General features: G+C 37.2%; 1 protein-coding gene across 1 annotated transcript; it reads left to right on the top strand.

Moving 5' to 3' along the window:
• Positions 1–10,767: 10,767 nt before the first annotated feature.
• On the top strand, positions 10,768–14,107 carry LOC104592829 (ACT domain-containing protein ACR4-like). The gene is made up of 7 exons (XM_010252334.3): positions 10,768–11,147; positions 11,342–11,387; positions 11,543–11,657; positions 11,776–11,843; positions 12,524–13,123; positions 13,279–13,383; positions 13,478–14,107. Exons 1-7 carry the CDS (start codon positions 11,074–11,076, stop codon positions 13,820–13,822), a joined length of 1,353 nt encoding a protein of 450 aa, XP_010250636.1. The 5' UTR covers positions 10,768–11,073; the 3' UTR covers positions 13,823–14,107.
• The last annotated feature ends 250 nt before the right edge of the window (positions 14,108–14,357 follow it).

Here is a 14,357-nt window from a genome sequence, read left to right as displayed (position 1 = left end):
AAATTCATTTAGTCAACAGTGGGTTGGGCTCATCATGCCTGGTTAAAGAAATCTATTTGAGTTTTCAACAAAGTTATAGGAGTAAGGCTCAAGTACTGAAAGAAGTTACCAAACAATATTTTGAAACTCCTATTATCCTAGGTTAATGCATTGAGATATTATGTGAATGATTAGGTCCAAAATTTACTATGAACCTTTTTAAGTATCCAATTCAAAGCACATAAGTCGTTGCAGCGAATGCACTGATATGATAAATATTTGAACATCAAACTTATGGTGTAAACCTTGTTCGGTGACTTTATCAAACAGTCTTGATGCCCGTCTGGGAAAGAAGAATTGTTCTGAGTTTTGCTAGGCATGAACTTAGAATTGAAGTAGAGTGAGGTGCTCATATTGGCCGCTTCTCAAGCTGCAACCAAATCAGCCGGTTTGCGTCCAACGATCTGTGTTTGTTTTGTAATACAAATTACTCCAATGAGTTGTTAATTCTTTTAGGCCGTGTTTGGTTTTTGTTACTTACTACTTAATACAAAGGAGATTAATGATCAAATGAATTTATTGGATAATGACATCCAACGAGAAAACAAGTCATGTTCCCTACTTTTTTAGGGAATTTTACTTAACTTGGAAAACAGACCTGAATATGAGTGTTGTAGAAAAGTAATTTTTAGGAAATTGTTTATTTTTCCTTCGTTTAATGTGCAATCAAATGGAGGCTTGAGAACTACAGAAAAAGCAATGAAGAATCACATGATAAAACGACTGTTTTGCATGGGCAGTTAACGCTGGTTCCCAGCAGCTATCTGGGGTCTTGAGAAAAACGCAGAGTGGACACGGACCTGGGCGCATTAGAAAAATTCAGAAACGGCAGCAAATAGCAAAGAATGATCTGGTTCTATACGCTATCGCTCTCCGATCTTTTGTATCTCCAGAAGAAAAATTAAACAGTTCTCATTCTTTTCTGACTTATTTTGTGCACCATTTCTATCTGCTGCTGTATATGCTCCTACTTTCGGCAAGTCGTTGTCCTGCTTTTTCCTTCCCTTGGCTTTGGGTTTATGTTGATGGGAATGAAAGATTCTTACGGGGGTTACCTTATCATTGACTTCTCTTTATCTCGCTCGCTCGCTCCATTCTTCCCTCATATTCATTCCATCTTTAGACCGATAATGACACAAGGGAAATCCAACCAAAGCAACAAGTCAAAAGTTACCGTGAAATGGTGGTTTCATGCTGTTAACATACATGCTATCACTGCGTTTAAAGCTTGGCAGTTGGCACCCAACTCAAGAATCATGATGGTCCATATAAGGGAAAAAAAATTTAAATTCTATCACCAATTTTGGGAGATCAGAGTTCGTGGCCAAAGGAGAGGTTTCACCAGTAAAAGAAATGAAGAGAGAGAGAGAGAGAGAGTAAAAGCCAACAAGAATGCACATCCCCTGCAGGATAACAAGTAATTGGTCAAAGCTAATAGTACTATGTCACTAATCTTTAATCCTTGAAATGACCAGAAGGCTAGGGGTACAACTTGGGCCGGGTTAAGACTTAAGAGATTTTAAGAGGATGGGAAAAAGGCCGGGTTAGGCCACCTAACCCAAACTTTGGGTTGGGTTAGGGTTGAGGGATTTAATTTTTAGGTTGGATTAGGATTTGGATTGACTAGGTCAGGTTGGGTTAGGGACTTAGGATTAGAATTGAGGGTTCAAAACCAGGGATTGGACTAGGGTTGACCTCAACCCAACCTAACCGGGTCTGACATACACCCCTACAGAAGGCCTCTGGACTGCATCTGTGTTGGTATTTTCATTGTATGTTTTATTGGGGAAGCAAAGCTTGCTTTACACAAATGGAATGGGATCATCTTATATGGGGCCTATAGCCCCTAAAGTTTTTTATAAAGCCTATCACTGTTTTTCCTTATTTCATTCTTTCAGTTTTTTCCTTGTTCTTTTTCTTCCCCCATCTTTCGTTTCAGGAGAAATAAATAGACGTGTATTGTATTGTATTGGTTGGAAGTGTGATATAGTTAGTACTTTGGTACTACATTGAATTTTGCAGGGATGCTTCTTGCTTGGGTGGACCTTAAACGAATGATTAGTACATATTGGTTATAAAGTATATTCTAATTTTTTCCGTTCTACCTTAATCATTCACAATTTGCCAAATTAATCTGAACAATAATGATTCATGCTTTGAGAGAATATTAAAAAAAAAGAGAGAGAGAGAGAAAAGGATATCTATTCCTTTGCCCGCACCGTACATATTGTGGTTGTCCAAACAGAGCCGTACTTTACAAGTTTAGCTCCAATAAGTTCTGGGCCGACCATAGTCCTACTCCTGCCCCAGTTTCACATCTATGTTTAAATGTAAAATTAGCCCATGTTCTTTAATCAAGACAAGTAATGAAAGGATTATTTGTAATTTTGTATTAACATTTGTTTGAAGCTCAGCAGCCTTAAGCTGGCTGGCCCATGGGCCAACCCCCGATACGTGTTGGGTCGGGTTGGGTCTTGGAAAGACCAGTCAATTTTCTGTTTTCGCACTCACTTCATTGAAATGCACGACAGAGAAAAAGAAAAGGGGAGGAGATGAGAATTATGTTGTCGTTTAGTTGCCTCTGAGTCTGAGAAAATTGAAACGAAGTACTACTATACGGAAGTAAATGGAAACAAATCTAAAAAAAGTATCATGGAGTTGAGTGCAAAAGGGCAGAGGCAGAGATTATTCATTTGGTCAGGCGGTGGGTAGACTGTACAAAGCTTACACTGCTCTCTGGCTCCGACCCTGAGTGAATGCACATATGATCGGACATGGTTCATCAATGAAAACGTGATGGGCCAAATCATAATGTTCCATTTCCAAATTCTAACCCAGAATAATATTCCTTGGACACTACACTATACTATAAATTCACCTTATTCACTTATTTAACTCCTATTAATTGCGCACTTTTCTATTATTAATTCCTATTAATAAATAACCTGAATTTATTTGAGAGCGTTCTTTTTCTCGAATTTTGAGAGGAAAAAAGTTGGCTAATAGGATTTTGATTTTTATTGACCAAGAATCCTATGTTCTTTTTTCAGATTTATGTGGAGACTAGGGAAACCTTATTTTCATGGGTAAGGTAAGTGATGATACCCATCTCTTATGTGGGTAATAACTTTTCCACTTGGGGGGAAAGTTGTCAACACCTAAATGGGACAAAAATGCCCCTTTTAATAGTAGAATTTTATGGCTAAAATGGTCATTGCCTTATTTACTTGGGAAATAAAAGAACATGGGTAAATACACTTACCCAGGTAATTGCATTTACTTGGGTAAATAACTTACCAAAAAGCGAATTGGCCCTTTATTCACCTATTTGATTCTTGTCAAATCGTTAGTTCTAAGGCTGCAACTTGGGCCAGGTTGGCCTGAACCCAACTCGAAAAAATCGGATTGGGTTGGGTTGGGTCGGGTTGATGCTTGGGTTAGGGTTAGGGTTAGGGTTGAAATTTATGAACTCAACTTTACTTCGGGTTGGATTAGGGTTGACCCCTCAAGCAACCCAAACCCGACTCTATAGAACATATCATATATAAATATATTATATATGATATATCATACATTGGTTTGTTTAGATGCATGATAGTTGCATAGCCCCCACCACATACTATCATTTATTTCTTTTAAGATAATCACTTCACTTAATCCTAATTGAAAATACTAAAATCTTAATAACATATTTTATGTTTTTTGAATATTTTATTCTTTATCTCCTCTCATTTGTTTGCCACCCATAGCTTGTTGCCCATAAAAGATTTATTATAAGTTATAACCCATAATAAATTTAATCATTTCAAACACCTATTTTCTGAATTTTGTACTTAAAGAACTAATAAAAACAGCAACAAACAAATACTAATAAAACATAGGATTAATATATGTAGTGAAAGTAGAGTTAAGATATGTGATTAAGAAGTTCTACGAGATTATAAGGGATGAGAAGAAGATTGGGTTGGGCCCAACCTAAGCCCATCCCAACCCAAACCTGGCTTCGGGTTGGATTGGGTTGGGTTAGGGTTGAAGGAATTTAGTTAGGGTTAGGGTTAGGGTTGGCCTCAATCCGACCTAATCCGGCCTGACTTGTAGCCCTAGTTTGCTCCTCCCTATCAAATCGCCTATATATATTCACTTAAATGTGTAATTCTCGTTAAATGTTGCATCCAAAAAAACTCATTAAATGGTTAACTTGCATTCAATCACGTATTTAACTCCTACATTAAATACTTTGAATTTTGGTTATGAAGTGAAAGTAATGGTAGAGGTGTAAATCGGGTCGTAACACCCACGGCCCACGTGTTAGCACGACCCAACACGTGGCATGGCATGGCCCATGGGCCCATAACGGGCTAAGGGTGTAGTCCATTCAAGAAAATTAGCCATTGGGGCCCTTGAGGGACTCCCCAAATAGCTAGTTTCAACTTTTTTAGGGGGGGGGGTTATAGAAATACCCCCTCAATCAATAACTATAAGTCTATAAATAGCTATACAGGGGTATTTATGTATTTTGGCTTTGGGGGAAGAAAAAGACAATAAGGCCCCTCTAACAAATATATCCTATATAACAACTAGTTTGTGATTTTGGGGCATTTGGGTAAAGTGATAAATAACTTTACAATAACCAAAATACCCCTCCTAACAACTAAAAGTGGCTAGTTTTAGGGTATTTTGGACAATTGAATTATTTTCAATTCTTATAAATAGCCCAATCCTCCACCATTCTCATCACACCAATTCAACAATTCTCTTTTCAATTCTCATACTCTCTTAGCCTCTCATTCCATACTGTCATACACTTAGCAATTAAGGAGGCTTTGAGGCTTCAACCAGTAAGATCAAGTTGAGATTCTAAACCGGTAATCTAGTCATTCGAGTAACTGCAATTAAATTAATTTTTATTTTTTATAATTAAAAATGGTCGAATCCTCCTCCTGAAACCAATCCCAACAATAAGTTCACTAGCTCGATTTGGAAAGTATGTAAAATAGAGGAAGTTAAGGGAAAGGAAAAAAGAGTCGTTTGTCAAAAATATAGGATTGACTTTATCTTCAATGGTAAGAGTGATATTGGACACTTGGGCAGACATTTGCTCTTCCATTATAAACAAGAAAAAGACATCTACTTTAAAGATTTATTGGATGTTGAAAATAAATTACAAGACAAATGAGGGCATGACACTACTACACATTATGAAGCATATGATTAAAGTCAAGGAGATGGAGTATTTTTTTCAATTTTATTTAAATTATTGGTTATTTTTTCAACAATGTAATTTTTTATTTTCAATTTGTAATTTTTTATACTTTAAATGAAATAAAATTGTTATTTTTTCTAATTTGTTGTCCATTTTGTATTTTGGTAAGTATTTTTTTCATTTCTTTGTTAGATTTTTTATTTTTTTCAATTTGTTTCCAAAGGAAAGTTAAGTATTTTAGTTTTACTTGGCAAAAAAATTAAAAAAAAATCAAAATGTCAAAAAGAACAACAAAAAAATAAACAATATGGACCTTTCTAGCCTGGTTCGGCTCAGGCCTAAGGCCCAACCCATAGCCCCGCCCAGCCTAGACCCACGGCATGGCACAAGCCCATACGGATTTGGACCGTGGGTCATGCCAACCCCCAAATTATCCTAGGGGAGGGAAGCACGACCCACTAGGATAATTTTCCTCAGTTAATTATTACCAATTCTGTGGCAAAGTGATACAAAGCAAGTGTTTTCTAGTACACATACACAAAAATAAAACAAACACATAATGACAGGGACACATGTAGATTAGATGGTGTTTGGTTTTGTTGCATTTTATTAAAATATTTTTCTTAATTTGAGTGAGAGCTAATTGCTGGGAAACACCATTTTTAATTTTTCTCTCAACATCTATGGCGTCTAATGACACCTAACTGTCAAACAACACCAAATAAAAAAGTACAAGCGTTTATTCAAATAAACAGCCCCTTAAAGTTGATTATCGGACTATTCACCAAATTGTTTTCTAGAACAAAAAAAAAATGCAACCTCAAAAAATAAAAGTTGTATTGTGCAACATGGTACATACATTTTGAAAAGCCAAATGATAGTATGTGGAACTATTTGATATAGGAGAATTTGGATTTTCTCCTCTCATCCACCTCACAATATGTTCATGTCAAGGTTCAAAAAATTGTTACGTATCAGCCCATATTGGCCGATATGTATCATATCGGGCCTTTCCCGATACGCCCCTACAGGGATTGTATCAGGTCAGGGCCTGGTTCAGAGGGTAGCTGGGACTTAAACCAGCCCCTCCGAACCAAAATAAAATAAAATAAAGTGGAAGTTAAAAAAAAAGGGCCGATACTGGCCAATACGCCCAATATCAATACTTTGAACCTTGTTTCATGTTTATGCGAATAACATCTTGTAAGGGTATTTGGTTCAATCAAATCTGATCAATATGAATCCATTACAAATGAAACGAGTTTAAGTTGACCAATTATAACCTCCTATTATCCAATGCAAATCAACAGGTATGCTTTGTTGGCCTTTCAAGTTAAAGCCTGAAAATAGAAAGTTGCATCCAGCTTAGGGTGTTCATTATATGGTTCAAATCGTACTATGCACAAATAGGGTGTTCATTATATGGTTCAAATCGCAAAAATAAACCGAAGTAAACCGAATTTATAGTTTGGTTTGGTTTATATCTTTAAATAGTTTGATTCGATATGAAAATTTTCTAAATTGCGATTTACGGTTTTGATTTGATTTATTGAATTTTATAAACCGAACTAAATTATAAATCCTAAACCGAAATTATATATATAATATGAATATATGATATATAAACATTATATACATAATATATCTAAAATTCTAAATGGAATGCCAAAATTATAAATATATAATGAACTTTTTATTTTATAATAAAATAATAAATAAAAGTTTTAAGTTTTAAGTTTTAAGTTTTAAGAGAGCTATTTGGGTTGGGTTAAACCCAAAAGAATCATAGAATAGTCCAAAGTCCCCAAATCGTATTAAAAACCGCACCAAACCGTAATAAAACGGTTTGATTTTGTTTGGTTTCAATACCAAAACGGTTTTATTCAATTTAAAAATTTTTCAAACCATAATTTACTGATTTGGTCTGAGATCTTCTCCAAACTACATCGAACCGAACCATAAACACCCCTATCCACAAACACAAATATTAATCACATAAGATGTAAACTTTTATAACTTGTACCACAACGAAGGCAATTATATGCTTTACATAGAATATAGACATTTTCACGAAGTTAAATGGAAATTTATAACTAAAGAATCGATAAGGCAAATATCCACTTTATGTAAAATAGATACTTTCATGAAGATTGATGGAAATTTCTAGCTAAAGGAGGATAGAGTGAAACTGTGAAAGGATTTGGTGTTACTTTGGTGACCCCCAAATACCGGGATGGATGTGGGGTGACGACAGCGATTCTGATGTCGACATTCACTTCAAAAGTTTTACAACTTGTTCTCACAATTGGTCCTCTTTCTCTTTGGGAGGTGTTTGATAATCACTGAAGTTAAAAAATTGTAATATAATAAAAGAAAAGAAAAAAGGGGAAGGGAACCTAGGAAAATTGCTGCATCAGCGTTCCAGTGGCTCTTCTCTCCTTATTTTTAGAATTTAGAATGATAAATAAAACAATGATGTTAAAAAAAATTATCATATAATAATAATTCCCCTAGATTTCTAATGATCTTAAATTGAAAAATCTTCCCAATTCTGCTTTCAAGGCCGCTTAGTTTAATACTATTTTAGTTAACATAACCTTTATTTTTTATATAACTATTTTAGTTATACTCGGTGCATTGGAAGGTATATTGCGATGGTTGTTTATCCGTATATATAAATGGAATTGACGTAAAGCCACTGCAAAATAAGCTTTTGCATTATAAAGTTAATTCGCAACAATTAATAACAGTCTTTTCAGCTCTATACGTAGATATACATTTATTTGCATGAGAGAGAGGGGATTGACTCTAAAAAGATAATTTAAGGTTTTCACTTTGTTTAGTTAGGTTAAAGGAAAGAAGGTTCGTTCCTCTTTCAACTCCCCACCCACCTTACACAAACACACACACAGCGTGATAATTAATTCAACCAAAAACAAAAAAGTATAATCAGATCATTTCCTTCGCAAATTGGTTTAAATTTAGTAGCTATGTATCAACTGTTTTTGAACTTTTGTTGGGTTTTCTTCGCCCAACTAATTAATTGAATAAAAAAGTGAAACTAGGCTGTTCATCCCCTGGATTGGACCGGTCTGGCTTGTTGGTGCGTTGACCCATGAAATGCTTCCCCTTTCTGTCATTTTTAAGGGCATAGAAATTTATTTTCAACATCTAAAATTTTAGTTATGATTTTTTGGCTCTTTAGTTTTAGGTTTCTATATTACCTTTAATTTTTTTTACTGTGAAAATTTTTCCACTCACACTATTAAACTGGAAATTGGGTGTCAGCATCGATGACCATGAAATGGAACTTAGTAATAGGATACTTGCGGCAAGAAGCATATGACGTGGTATAGTTCCAGCTGACATGTTGTCCCACGAATTATTGACTCGGGAGCGGTTTGCCACGTATCTTGTTATCCCAGGCCGCTGATCTCTAGCTCTAGCCTTTTTGTTCATCATAGGCATCATTAATCACGTGCGTCAATTAGTAAAATAGCCATGGTTATTGTTATTGAAATTTTGTTAAATCCAATAAATAAGAATCAAATTAAATGGTGGTTGATGGGCCTGAGGGTTCATAGTGGGGTCAATGAGTCCAATCCAACGAAATGCCAAGATGGGCTCTTTTTTTTTTTTTTTCCTTTGGCAAGGGCAAGACGGCAAGAGTCAAGAGACTCAAAGAAGACCTTTCCTGATTCCTCTCCTATACAGAGCACGTAGGGGGTGTTACCACTATTACCCCTTTGATCAGAATGTGGTTTGTTTCTAATTACATTTCTGTTTCTTCTTCTCTTTCCTTTTACTGTTTCGCTTTGGCAATTGGCTATTGTTACTTAATCCCGGCCCGCAAAAAAAAAAAAAGAGTAAATAATCAATAAAAATGGTGCTAAAGTCTAAGGTTATGTTTGATTTGAAAGAAAATGCATGGAAAGGAAGGAAAAGGCAGAAAAACCTTTACAAACCTTTATAGATTTCCTAGTCTTTCCCTTCCTTTCCTTACCTTTTCTTTCAAACCAAACATAGCCTAAGGTTATGTATTAATTTGACTAACATAATAATAAAGAGATATTTAAGAGGAAGGAAAGAAACTGGGCAGAGTCCTGACTTTTGGTTGTCTTTTGGAGCATGTAAATAATGAAGGAATGGTGTTGATGATCGAAAATGAAGTTGACTTTTGGGGCATGACTCATGAGTTGGGGGTCCAAGAATCTCTTTCCTCCATTTCCCCATTGGAAACAAAAATACCATACCGATTGCCATGGATGGAATTGGAATGTTGTTAATTGATTGCTGATCAGATTCAAACAAAACAAATTAAATGGAAGAAGAAAGAGGGAGGTATTCCGTATTCCCATCATCTTCAAAAAAAAATATTATTTGAAGATGATGATGTGATTTCAAATAAAAATGGGACATCCACCACTTTTTGAGCGGAATTCTTCATAGTGCACTTACATTAACATAGTCTTGGGGCGGGGTGATATCATATCCATTTTTAGATTCCAACACATTACTTGAATATGAAATAGATGGGTCCGGTCATCTACTCACTAGTCGCGCTCACGCCCCAAGCCCCAAGCCCCAAGGCCAAAGGGTTCGATCTGACAAGAGTCAAAGCTTACTTGAGTCGTGTCGTGAGTTCCATCAGGCATCAACAAATTGTGACCACTAAGTATGAAGGCAAAGGGTTAAATCAGAAATCCTGTTGGGCTTCCAAATTACAAGTCCAATCAAGTATCTCAACAGCAACAGAGCAGGGTGGTTGAGGTCCCTCTCCTGCCATACGGTTGGCCGGTTGGAGGTGGTTCCTCGTCTCGTATGAAGAACCTCTACGATTAGACCTGAAATGGACGCTGCACGATGAGATGAGATGAGATGAGATATGACCACTCACAAAACAATGACAATTGATAAAGCCCCATTTAATATTTACAACCTGATGTTACAAACTCAACTTTCTTTAGGTACCCTACCCAGGGCCAGGGTCAGAATAAGAATATTAATAACCCCATCCTCATGGACTATGTATAATTAATTCCATCACATGAAGTGGGGGAGTGTGGAGGACCGAGGACGGAGGAGACATTCCACAACTAGGCGGAGCCTAATCAAAATCCCAAAGTGGGAGATATCTGAGGTTCATGAATCAAGACTCGAGACCCAGCTGGTAGTAGTCGACAAAGCACGACAGATTCTCCTCTTAACTTTGTTGGTATCCTACTAGATTTGGAGAGAGGGAGGGGGGGTGAATCCATATTCCATCCATACCTCTTTAATTAAGTCTTTAGTTTAGTCTTTACCAAATAGGCAACCACAACAGACGACCGAGTGACCTGGACCACTAGATGATAAGTAAAGATTAAAGGAGGAGCCAGGTGGCCAACCAGGTGAGTTGAGAGCACTGGTGTGGGTATGGGTGATTCTGACCCCAAGAAAACCCTAATCCTATCAAAACATGAAATGAAGCCGCCTCATCAACCACAAACCCTAATAAAAAAAAAAGAGACCCAACTCACAAATGCAAGGAAGGAAAATAACCGAGGAGACCTGAGGCTGAAGGGAGGAGGGGAGGAGCCAGGAGGGAGGTATAGACGTGTTGTGGGGCCCACGTGGCAGCATCAAGGCCGGAAAAAGCCCATGCGCTCCCTCTATTTCTTTAATGTCCCTCCAAAACTCTTCTTCGTCCGACTCAGGAGTCTGCTTTAGCCGCGGTCACAGCACACCACCACCACCCACTGAAAGCCTGAAAAAATAAAACACAAGAAGAGCGACACCAAATCCGTCTATCAATCCATAGTTCCGTTTGCTGTTCGACTTCTTCTGCTTCAATGGATTCTTGGACTTCTTCTGTCGACGTTGACGATGAATTCGAAAAGCTCCTCATTCGAATGAATCCTCCCAGGTATGCTTTGTCTCTCTGCTTCCAATTCGGGTCTCCAGTTATGTTGTAATAATTTCTTCATCTTCTTTGATGATCTGTGCCGGGGTTTCTCTTTCTATGGCAATTTCTCTGTTTTTAGTTGGAAAACTGAGATTTTTGAATGGTTTGATGATGTTATTATTGTTCTTCCTCCGCGCTTGATGCCGGATTTGCAGGGTTACTGTTGACAACACTACAAGCAGGAAAGCAACGTTGATTAAGGTACGCCTTGTAGAGACTTGTTGTTCAGATGTTTTTGGGCGATTTAATTTCCGGGTTGTCAATTTTTTCTTACAACAATCGAAAAGGAAACTCTTTTCCAACTTCTTTTCTTTTTTTTTTTTTCTTCTTGTTCAAAATTTCTGGAAATTTTACAGGTTGATAGCGCTAACAAGCACGGAAGCCTTTTAGAGGTCGTTCAGGTTCTGACCGATATGAATCTTACAATTATCAGAGCTTACATTTCTTCGGATGGTGAATGGTTTATGGATGGTAAGTCGTTGGTTGTCTTCTTCTTTCTTTTGTGTTATCTGTTTATTGGGTTTCCTTCTTTTCCTGTAGTTAATCTACTCTTTTTATCTAATTTTCCTGCCTCATTTGTTTCATGTAGTATTCCATGTTGTTGATCAAGATGGGAATAAGCTATTTGATGAGAAAGTCATCGACCGCATTCAACAGGTAGATCCGTAAAACAACTCTTCTGTGTTACTCTGGTCCCAAGTCATCTTACTAGGACATCCCAATGTAATAGTAGAACTGTTTATTGTTCTTTGTTTGTTTTCTTAGAAGATTCCGTTAACAGTAACTACTTGATTAAAAAAAATGATTTATAGAAGTAGGATTTTTCTGATTCTGATCCCTTGCAAGAGCCATGAATTGCCCTAATTTTAGTTGAGCCTTGTTTAAGACAGTACTCCATTTTGCAATGCTTCCTGTGGCTGCAAGATCAGCAAGGAGTCTGTAAGGCTGATCCCAGGATTAGCCATGAGTGTAGATCTTCGAACTCTAAACAATTCTTTAGTTATGGTTGAAAAAAAAAACATAATTGAACTTAATTCATCACAAATATCCTGACCTGCTCGTTCACTCTGTCTAAGACCATATCCTCTTTCATAACATCACAATGAACATCTTCCTTTCTTCCCTTCCCGTTTACCAAAAACAATTACTTACTGATGAAGTGAAAAGATGCTTATATTAGGTTTTTCTAATTGCAAACTAGAAGGAATTTTTCCTCAAACCCCACCCCAAACACACACAGAGAATGCTTAGCTTTTGTTCACTTGTTTTTGTAGAATGTCTCAGGGATATTGTGTGGGTGTATGTGTTCAGATGATTAACTTTAAAATATATTGCAGTCACTTGGATCAAGAGCACAAAGCCTTCGGTCCCTGAGAAGATCAGTTGGTGTACAGGCTGCTGCAGAGCATACAACAATTGAATTGACTGGAAGAGACCGTCCAGGATTACTTTCAGAGATCTTTGCCGTTCTTACAGACCTCAAATGCAATGTAGTAGCTGCTGAAGTTTGGACCCATAATTCAAGGATGGCATCAGTTGTGTACATCACAGATGAAGCTACTGGATCACCAATTGATGATCCTGACAGGCTTGCAAGGATCAAACAACTCCTCCTTTATGTGCTTAAAGGGGATAGAGATATGCGCACTGCCAACACTGCTGTTTCTGTGGGCACCACTCATACTGAAAGGAGGCTGCATCAAATGATGTATGCTGATCGTGATTATGATAGAGAAGATATGGGCAACAGTCCCGCAATTGATCGAAGCAAACCATGTGTGACAGTTGAGAACTGTGCAGATAAGGGGTACACTGTAGTGAATTTGAGGTGCCGTGACCGGCCCAAGCTTCTCTTTGATATTGTGTGCACATTAACAGACATGCAGTATGTTGTTTTCCATGGAACCGTTGGTACAGAAGGACTAGAGGCTTATCAGGTATATATCAGTTGCTGAGATGGCATTTGTTGGATTTCATGTGAAACATTTATTGTTGCTAAACATGTAATTAATGAGGATCTCCGTTGCAACATTCTTTTCATATTCGTGTTAACTCTATTGTCCCACATTTCTTCATTGTTCTTGACTAATAGGAATATTACATCAGACACAAGGATGGATACCCCATTAGGTCTGAAGCAGAAAGGCAACGATTAGTGCATTGCTTGGAGGCTGCTGTTCAGAGGCGAAGTACAGAAGTATGAATTTGATAAGATTGATTTGTGTCTACATTTTCTTTTTAATACAAGTAAATACTGAGACTGAAGTTCTTCTATTGCATGCATAATCCAGGGAATAAGACTTGAGCTCTGTATTGAAGACCGGATTGGGCTCCTATCTGATGTAACCCGCATCTTCAGAGAGAATGGGCTTTCAGTCACTCGGGCTGAAGTAACAACCAGGGGGTCCCAGGCTGTGAACTCGTTCTATGTGACAGATTCATCAGGGAATCCAGTGAAGAGTGAAACAATTGAGTCTGTGCGAAGTGAGATTGGCCAGACAGTTCTCAGGGTGAAGGATAACATCTACACAAATTCTCCACCACAAGAAAGCGGAAGGTTCTCTCTTGGTAATCTCTTTCGATCTAGATCAGAGAAGTTTCTTTATAATTTGGGGTTAATAAGATCATGCTCCTAAACAGAGCATTATCAGGTCAACCTGGTACAACCATCCAATGTACATACGAATTAAAGGTAGTTTGTGCAAGCAGGTTTGTTCTAACCATTTGTGTTCGGATGGACATGTGAACTTCCCTTCAACATATTGTTGATTTGGGCTTGCCTCCGGATCTCTCTCCGGTCACTTTGTAAAATTAATTATATGAAAAACATCTCTCTTGTAGCTTCCTTTGACCCACAAGGGTATTGTAAAGTGTAAATATGCTTATGCAACTATCAATAACATCAGGATGTTAATGTTCTATTTGCAGTGTTCATTCTTCTCGCCTCACCTTCTCATAGATTTCACAATGTAAAAGAGGCTTATTGGAAAATTCTTTAGCATTCTAACAAGGACATGGATGAACTATCTTGGGGAAAAAAAGAAGAAAATATAGAGGTAGAAAGATGAAGGATTATTTGTGGAAAGTCTTTTTCAAATAAAGACAAAATCTTTGTCACTTTTAACCTCAAATATGTGAAGTTGTGAACTCATGATTTCATTAAGACATCTA

The sequence above is a fragment of the Nelumbo nucifera genome, chromosome 3, assembly GCF_055504915.1.
Source record: "Nelumbo nucifera cultivar China Antique chromosome 3, China Antique-T2T, whole genome shotgun sequence".
Classification (NCBI taxonomy): Eukaryota; Viridiplantae; Streptophyta; class Magnoliopsida; order Proteales; family Nelumbonaceae; genus Nelumbo; species Nelumbo nucifera.
The sequence above is the reverse complement of the archived record's forward strand: the minus strand, read 5'-3'. Positions and strand labels throughout refer to the sequence as shown.

What these genes read in the sequence shown, in the direction of transcription:
- LOC104592829 (XM_010252334.3), top strand. Translation starts at nt 11,074, where the DNA reads ATGGATTCTTGGACTTCTTCTGTCGACGTTGACGATGAATTCGAAAAG. An exon ending in GGAAAGCAACGTTGATTAAG is followed by an intron (nt 11,388 to 11,542) that starts GTACGCCTTGTA and finishes GAAATTTTACAG; the next exon opens with GTTGATAGCGCTAACAAGCA. An exon ending in TCATCGACCGCATTCAACAG is followed by an intron (nt 11,844 to 12,523) that starts GTAGATCCGTAA and finishes AATATATTGCAG; the next exon opens with TCACTTGGATCAAGAGCACA.